Below are 9,529 nucleotides of genomic sequence, written 5' to 3'. Positions count from 1 at the left end.
AAAAAAAAAAGAAGGATGGCACTGATTGACGAATGCTGACAGTTATGGGAGGGGAATAAAGTTGGTTCGCCCAAGAAATATAAAAAATTCAGCCTTTTGCAATATAGGTAGCATTTTCTTTTATTTGTTTTTCTTAGACTTTATGCCATAAATAAATAATTTAAAACACATTAGGAATATATGTGCATCAGTGAGAGGAAAGCATCTAATGATAATTGGTTTTCAAACGGAGCGGCAGTTATGCAATCCACGTCCAAAAGTATAAAGATCGTCTCTCTTTTCCTTATTATAATTTGAACATATATATTTCTTAGAGTCTAAAAAGTTAAAGCAAAACACTACAAGAAAACGAGGCATCAACTTCAGGTTTGTCGAATGAATTGCTTCTTTTTTAATTTAAAATGATACAAAGTGAGGGAGATTTAAATTCATTTGCAATGAGTGGAGCACGTAAATTCTTATATTGAATCCTTTATAATTTATGCAATGAGAGAATAATAAAATGAGTATGTTACATCTCTAGCTAGATAATTAAAATCTAATATTCTATTGAAATATCTCCTATAATTTATTACAATGGTGCATCACCAGACCATTGATTTAAGAATTGGTTCTAAATCAATGGTAGATGAGTCAATATTGAAGAAACACGTATACGTACGTATACATGTATATGTGGGAAATATAATGTGATTCAACGATTGGATCTTCATCGAAATGGGGTGACTTAATTTTGTGCAAAATGTGCAAAAAATTAGACCCCATTAATTTCCTCTCCCAGAAGTGATATTTGCTGGTGTTGTCTATGGATTAAACACTGTCTATCTTCTCATAAAAAACTATGAAGACCAGCAAATATGGAAATATTGAGTACACCAAGCTTTTATATCCCATTCCCTTCTGTTTAACCTGTTTCACAACCAAAGAAAAAGAGAGAGGGAAAAAGAAAATAAATTAATTTAATGTAAATAATTTCATACTATGTATCTATATTTGAATTTTTATATTATATCATTTTGGAAGAAAATGATAAAAATTTCAAAATCAACACTTGAAAGACTATTCTTGATTGGGATGTTGACTAAATGTGGAACTAAATGCAAGACGAATGACTTTTCACTTATAAGTCGACCCACAAAAGTATGGATAAGGGAGACCAACATCATATATTTGATTTGACATGTGCTTCTGTTCGAACTATGTTGATGATAATATATAAATAATTAAAAATTTCCAACTTCTAATTATTTAAACTTGGGGATCAATAACATACCACATGCAATTCCAATTTGCTATATCCCATTATAAGATTTCACGTGTCAGATATTTGATGAAAAACGAATCCAACACGCTTATGTTAGATGGTACAATTGCTTTGCTTTGTAATGAATAAAAACAGCTATTTACATTATTTCTTTGTACGTTCATTTCTCCCTCAATTGGTAATTTTGTACTGAAAATCTCTAAATAAGTTGAAAAGAAAAAAAATCTACGACTTTACATTTACCTGGGTGGCATTTGAAGTGAACGAAACAGACGCAGATGAAGTTGAAGTTGAAGTTGAAGTTGATGAAGTACTCGACAAGGCGGAAATCCCGACATTGTATACCATTGTCCCGTCGGGCTGAAAGAGTCCGTAATTTCTCTCTGATGTCGGGCCGGGCTTCATGTCTTCATTAAACAATGCAAAAATATAAATTTCAAGTCTCATGTTAGGCCTTAATGGCGTCCCCTCGTTTTTTAACTGCCTTCTCATCAAATTCCGATTATATACGCCGGCATTTTGGACCGTCGCTCCGATTTCATTCGGATCACCCTTTGATGGCCACCCTGTTTCTGAAACTTTAACTTCAATCCCTTGAAACCCTAATCTAGCCATGGCAAATATCACTGCATCCACTTGAGCATACAGCATGTTGTCATAATGTAGTTTAGTGTAAGGATCGACCATTCCGGGATTACGGTTGAACAGTACATAATCTATAGGAATCCTATTGGGATCATCTTTGTACGCAAAATACGGATAGGCATTGATCAAAAATGGCGCCTTTGTATCTGCCAAAAACTTTAAAATTTGCGGCATTACGCTGGAGAGTTCGGATTGGAAAGTTCCAGCGGAAGGTGGATATGATGCCGCAAGAACTGCTAGAGAATGGGGTGTTGTAACCTGAATATATTGATCTAACCCTAATTTCACTAAAGCTGCACGAATGCTCACCATGGCTGGTACGACGTTAGTTATTAGTGTCATGTCATTGCCGGTGAAAAGCTCATTTCCCACAGCAATTCCGGTAATCCTCGTGGCCGGAAAATAAGGCCTAATATGGGTTCCTACCCATTGAAGTGCTTGTTGTTGATCCATTAAGGTTGTTAGGACTTGGTTTTCAACTGTCACCATGAGTTCTATGTTGGAGTTGGCAAATGCCGACAAAACTTGGGGATTCGTGTCGTAAATTCGGGCTTTTGTTATCCTAAGGGAGTGCAGAAGCTCGAGAACTTTATCAGGGGATGGTAAATTGTTGCCCACTTGACCATAATTAATGCCGAGGGATTCTATACCAAAACCTGTTCAATCCAAAATCATCAATCAATAAACACACACATATGTACGAACCTAAAAAATTCCGTCATTAATTACCTACTGTGACGAATAAAGGACTTTCACCCATGAAATTTTCGATGCCTAAAAGCATCGAGGTGGCGATATACATACCTGATAAAATTAGAAAGAATCCAAGAAATATATGTAATATTGCAATCTTGTGTAGAAATGCTTCCATTAGATACAGAGAGAGTTTTCTTCAAGGTTTGCTAACAAAGGGAAGAAGGGGAAATGAAAACGATGTGCAAAGAGAGATATATAGTAGGAATCTTCTTTGAATTCCTTTCTTTGCTTGCTTGTTTATTTTTCCTGTTTTTTTTTGAGGTTTTGGGTTGGCTTGCCTTGTTAATAATGGCTTCGGGACTAAACCTTATATAGTGGTTTTGGATGACTTGGTCTACCTATCTTCATCTTGTCATTGGTTCTTCAATTATCTTTTCAAGGAGGCTAACCTTTCTATTCTTGCTCGACTCTCCGACATTTTCTTCTCATAAAAGTCATACTACGAAGAATATTATTAAAGAATTCACATCTTTATCCATTTTGATCGAAATTGAACACGTAGCCGTTATTTTCTTTTATAAATACCTATATTATTTTCATAAAATACATTTTGAGTAATATGTTTTATTTCAGCAGAAATTTCAACCACAAGAAAACGGTGATGGATAAAAAGGGGTTTTCATTCCAACTTCAGATTTCCACTAAATTGGTCGTATGAATCTTGCATTAAGTATTAGCAAAAAAGTTCAATTGTTTGTCGAAAAAGTTGATAAATAGAATTTTATAATTGTACGATTTTTGACACTGTTTTCATCGAGTGGTTAGCGTAACAGGCTGATATATATTAATTTGCTTTAGAGACACATTAGCATGGCATAAAGTACTGACACTAGAATTATAAAGTGCTTCTGAACATGGGAAAAAAATAAAAAAATTCATGACAGTACTTCTAATAAAGCATGCAATAATCTTGTAGAAAGAATCTGAAGAACATTATATAAAATTGGACGGATAAAGAAAAAATTATCATAATCTTTTGTACAGATGACACATACATATTGAGAAATTATGGAACGAAGTTGTTAATCAGCAATTGTATCAATGAAACGTGATCGTGTTGCAGGCGATTTTGTTGCCCCTCTAATAACTCTTAAATTTTTAATAGATGGTTATTTTTATATTATGTAAAGTAAAAGGCTTGAATTTAGGTGTCGCTGTCACGAATTTATGAGAAATTGGACGTGAATTAATGTTTGTTAAAAAAATGAAACTAATCAATAAATGAAGGGATGATTAAAATAAAATGTAACAGAATAAATATAAGTACTCTCTGTTTTGGAGATTTCAAACGAAATATATGTTTTTACATATAATTAACTAATCATTTGGAAAAGAAATTATGCAGCATCTTAAAAGCCTCAATATATATTATACCATACTGTATATGACAATAATGTTAAAAATTCATCAAATTAATAATCATTCTAACTAATCATCTTTCGTCTTGCTTTGAATTAATCAATATTAAACGAATGATCCTGATTAGATCCAGCATCCTAAAGAATAAAAAAATAATAATAAAATATATGGTGGGTTTCTAATGGAAAATATTATAATATAAATAGAATTAATTTCTTCTTTTTTTAATAAATTTACAAGAACCCTTTTAAGAAGAAGACAAAAGAAGGTGTTTGTGATAAATTATAACCATTTAATCTCTTTCCATAAAAATTAAAAAATTATAAAATTTGACAACCGCCGCCTCCCTTTTTGAATTTTGATGGGGAATTCAAAGAAAACCTACGTAACTTCTGGCTAAATGTAATCATATTGAAAAGTAGAAGTGTTTGGTAAGTAGATAAGGAATTGTATACGTTGGAATGATAGAGACTTTTCTTATCTTGATGCAAAAAACACATGGTACTTTGCAGACAATAGTTATTTTCTTGGCCCCATATTTTTATCATTTTGCAATTATACAAAATGGGATTACTAAAAATAATTTATTTTCTTAAGGGTTATGAGATTCCCAAACTCCTTATTGTGTCAAGTTTTTAGTAGAAAAAGATTAACTTTGATTTTCTAACAAGCAATGGTTGTCTTGCCTTGAGGTTTTCTGAACTTAAAAGATTGACTGTAAAGAAATTTTTTGAAATTATATAAGCCATGTATTTAACAGAAGATTCGACCTTTCAATTCCTAGTGATCAACATATGTATGACATGATTTTTATTTTATTTTTTATTTTTATGACAGTTTATGTCTAACGTTCTATGGACTTATAATGTCATGTTTGGCAAGGAACATTAAATAGACTCGACAAAAAGACTAAAATTCTGTTCATTGTACTTACGAAAATTGCATTTGTTGAATATTGCAATATATATGATAATCCCAACAAAGTTTATACAAATATTTTTATAAATTTTCCATAGACTGGTAAACTATGGTTTGATGTCTTGGAATCCATGGATTTCACAATAATCGCTTTCTATCTACTACAGATGTCAATTTAATCCTTAGGAAAACCCATTGAAATTTCAAAAGAGGACCCAGACTAATTTAGCCACCCGCAGACTAATATTACTAATCAAGAAAGTACGTGTATAGCATGCAAACTTTTCTACACTGTCCTTAGTTTAATTAGGAAATAGAAATACAATTGATCTTTTGCTTAACTCCGAAGAACAAGCGGCGAAGCATTGTGATAATCATTTGACAATTATAACGATAATCAATTTTGAGTTTCCAGGACGTCCTAGTCAACATATCAACTTTACAGAAAGGCTGTTTGATCTAATGACCTTATTTTTAATCAAAGAAGTTTGTCTTCAAGTTCTGTCGAGATCCAATATATCCCCGACCCCTTGTTTGGGATAATATGATTTATGGAATTGATTGTTCCCAAGAGCATATTCTCACATTACAGACATTTTATGTTATGTTCATGATTAGATAATAAAAAATTCCTGACTATTGCGGGGCACAACTTCATATTATTTTCTCTTTTCTCTCTTTTTCCTTTAATTGAACATAATGATGGGAACAGGGACTTCTGATATGCAACGTCAACGAGTTTCGCTTTATTATCCCAAGAAATACATTATGGGAACTGGGTTGGAATATTTTTAGATATCTTTAATTTTGAATTAACAATCTGTAAAATCAATCAGCAATCCACAAATTACTTAAATAAAAAAATAAAATAAAAAAAGGTTGAACCCCAACCTTGAGGGCCCCCACTGCCCCGTCCCTAGAGCTTTGTGAGGGAGGTAAATCGCGTGATGTGCCCCAAAAGGTCAGGGAACAAGAGTTGTCTGTACACTACACCTACAAGGAATTCAATTCCATGTTTCAGGAATCGAACTCCCATACTGCGGTTGCCAGCAAAGCGTGAGATAATCTCACTCCCATCCTTTGCACAACTGGACTATGCCCCGGGGGCACAATCCACCAATTACTTGTTCAGTTTGAAAGTGGTACTGCTGCATATAGACTAACAAATATGTACATTACTTTTCCACTTGGATCCAACATAAGGTGTGGTATGGAAGTGGCCTAGCCCTCAGCCTTGCATGTGAAGAGACTAGTAAAGGGGAAAAAAAGAGAAAGGGTTGCGTCAGCAAAGGCCCTTAAAGGTCAGGGAACAAGAGTTGTCTGTACACTACACCTACAAGGAATTCAATTCCATGTTTCAGGAATCGAACTCCCATACTGCATTGCCAGCAAAGCGTGAGATAATCTCACTCCCATCCTTTGCACAACTGGACTATGCCCCGGGGGCACAATCCACCAATTACTTGTTCAGTTTGAAAGTGGTACTGCTGCATATAGACTAACAAGTATGTACATTACTTTTCCACTTGGATCCAACATAAGGTGTGGTATGGAAGTGGCCTAGCCCTCAGCCTTGCATGTGAAGAGACTAGTAAAGGGGAAAAAAAGAGAGAGGGTTGCGTCAGCAAAGGCCCTCTGAGAAAATAACAAAAGAACTTTTAAAAGTCATTGGATCATGAAATTGTAGTATATCCTCTGGATTTGCTCAGCATTTGTCAAAATCGAGAACCCTCGTGGAGTCGTGGTTGTGAGCCAATAATATTGGACTATCTGCCCATTGAAAGAAATTGGGGATGCAGTTGTTGATGACACATTGCCATGTCTGATCATTGAATCGGATCAAGGTTGTCAATCCCATAGCCTTTAGAAAAATAATAAAGAATCATATTTCCGTTAGACCTTATGAAAGGGACTGACCGTTGTCTCAGAATTTTTCCTTGGTTGTTATGGGCAGCCTTGACTATCTTTTCTAAAAATGTACATAGCACTAATTTAGCTTTGGTGGAGCTTTGTGTTATCCACGCGTAAAATATATCATATATATGTGTATCACTTTTCATTAGCTAGGAAATTAAAGTTATCAGACACATAACATGAAGAAAGATTTTACAATTTTTTTCATTTTCCAGATGAATCGAACGTAAAACTAGTGGGGGCCTAGTTGTATCTTTGTTAGCTGGTCAATTCAAACTATTTCATTTAGCTGTTTCTTGTCTAAAGGAAATATTAAAGGATTTCATACATATACGATGATAAAGAGAAAAAGAAGGGGCTTTTGATAAAGTCATGGATTTAGGCGAAAGGAGGCAACAAAAAGCGGTGCAAAAGAATCAAAGGTATATACATGCATGAAACATTTTGAGTTTGCTCAAAGACATATTTCTTTTCAAGGATTGTTATGTTTAAATGCATTCAGATTCTAACAGCGGTGGCCCCATCCAGAATTTAGCCATGGTTGAAGCCATTTCATAATGTTTATAGGAGTCAAAAAAGGATGTATCAAACCTTTTTGTAGTATTGATTTCTTCAAGAAGTTTTTTGATAAGCAATCAAGTTGAAGATCTGAAAAATGGGAATGTTTAGGTAGATAAGTGAAGCCATATCTATCAAGTTTCTTGCTTTTTCTGTTTTCATTTTTCTAACATTATAATTTCAATACGTTCAGTGAAAGATAAAGGCAGTTTCCACAGATTTGCTAGAAAGATTCAGAGCCATGAAAGAGACTTGCAATTTACAGTACATGGGCATAGGGAAATCATCCAAATACAAAAAACTAATATTATATAACCACTTACTAACATTTACAGGTTTTTAGGGTTGCTAATAAAATATAAACAAACTTAGCATTTTGTCAAAAATCTCTTTTAAACGCTTAAATTGCCATCAAATTTCAAAATCTCTGTCCATGTTGTATAAACACTTAATTAATTTTTTCATATATCATTTGATTATTGGGATATGTGAATTCTTATAAATCCACCCCCGAAGGAACCGGACATGATAATTTTTTATCATTCGGCTCGAGCAAGATTCAAAAGAACCAAATGAATCGAAATACTCGAGATAATTTATCAAAATCTAAAATTGATATAAATTTAGAAATATTTATCTAAACAGACACGTCAACATATATTTACATTTTACAAAAAATGTCAGAATTTCAATGTTATATCATATAAAATTAGTATAACTTAATAAAACATATTATTCTCAACACATTTACAAAACATAAGCTTACGATAAAAAAAACATTACTTTGCAACACCTACTAATCATTTCTATAAACTATTAGTTGTTTGAGAACGTAAGAAATTTTTTCCAACTTACAATTAAACATAGTTTTTCACATGATTGAATGCAGTATAAAATAGAAATTTGATGGTGAATACATCATATTGTAACACGTAAAACTCGTGTTGTAAGACGAAAGTTAAATATATTTTTAAAATGGAATATGTTTATTTTAATACAATTTGTCACATGACTTAAGCATGTTGCAACGCGGTAAAAATAACAATTTTCTTTTCCAGAGTAAACATAATAATCGTTAAACAACTTATTGTGAAATGAAAACGTACATGTTGCAACATAGTAAAATTGAAACTTATTTGCTTAAATTAAAAGTATCACTTGTTGGTCTTATGAAATATGATCAGCACCATCTTTTATCACATTGACTAACATCATCCAAAACAATCATGTACCTAAATGATGCGAGAAATTCTCAACGAATCTAACTGAAATGCGTTGGACTATGTAGGCAACTATTTTTGGGTGGTTTGTGCTATATTGAAAACGTTCCTTCTATTCATAAATTTGGCACACTTATTTGACAAATAATCATGATTTTTAATTTTAGTCAATCCAATGCTTAATATCTTATGGATCTCAAATAGTTATAACAAACTTGTAGCAAATTTATTTAATCATGTACAATGAAAAATAAAATAATTTCAATTCTTACCAAGAATCTCCTTTTTATTTAAATAGAAACTATAATAGAAATTATATCTTTTTGTAGATTCTACAAACTACTTTGCTAATCTTGTAACATGAACAATCACATCTATAATGTACAATTGTTCAATTGTCCAACCTCCAATGAAAATTCATACAAGGAACAAGATTGAGAGAATTAGAGTTTTCTTTTCTTGTGTTAGCAAGAATAATTATAGTCACTTCTGATTTTTTTCAAATCTTAGCAACCTATTAAAATAAGTCCAAGTGAATTTGGCCCGTCTCTTTACTTAATCCGGTACAATATTTAATTATTCATATTATTTTCTCTTTTCTCTCTTTTTCCTTTAATTGAACATAATGATGGGAACAGGGACTTCTGATATGCAACGTCAACGAGTTTCGCTTTATTATCCCAAGAAATACATTATGGGAACTGGGTTGGAATATTTTTAGATATCTTTAATTTTGAATTAACAATCTGTAAAATCAATCAGCAATCCACAAATTACTTAAATAAAAAAATAAAATAAAAAAAGGTTGAACCCCAACCTTGAGGGCCCCCACTGCCCCGTCCCTAGAGCTTTGTGAGGGAGGTAAATCGCGTGATGTGCCCCAAAAGGTCAGGGA

General features: G+C 32.8%; 1 protein-coding gene across 1 annotated transcript; it reads right to left on the bottom strand.

Moving 5' to 3' along the window:
- Nucleotides 1–438: 438 nt before the first annotated feature.
- On the bottom strand, nucleotides 439–2,954 carry LOC111386598 (glucan endo-1,3-beta-glucosidase 14-like). The gene is made up of 3 exons (XM_023011068.1): nucleotides 2,714–2,954; nucleotides 1,508–2,565; nucleotides 439–909 (listed from the first exon to the last, which is right to left on the bottom strand). Exons 1-3 carry the CDS (start codon nucleotides 2,778–2,780, stop codon nucleotides 811–813), a joined length of 1,224 nt encoding a protein of 407 aa, XP_022866836.1. The 5' UTR covers nucleotides 2,781–2,954; the 3' UTR covers nucleotides 439–810.
- Nucleotides 2,955–9,529: the final 6,575 nt, after the last annotated feature.

This window comes from Olea europaea, unplaced genomic scaffold, assembly GCF_002742605.1.
Source record: "Olea europaea var. sylvestris unplaced genomic scaffold, O_europaea_v1 scaffold363, whole genome shotgun sequence".
In the NCBI taxonomy this organism is placed as follows: domain Eukaryota; kingdom Viridiplantae; phylum Streptophyta; class Magnoliopsida; order Lamiales; family Oleaceae; genus Olea; species Olea europaea.
Note: the sequence above shows the minus strand (reverse complement) of the source record. Positions and strands in the feature narration are given on the sequence as shown.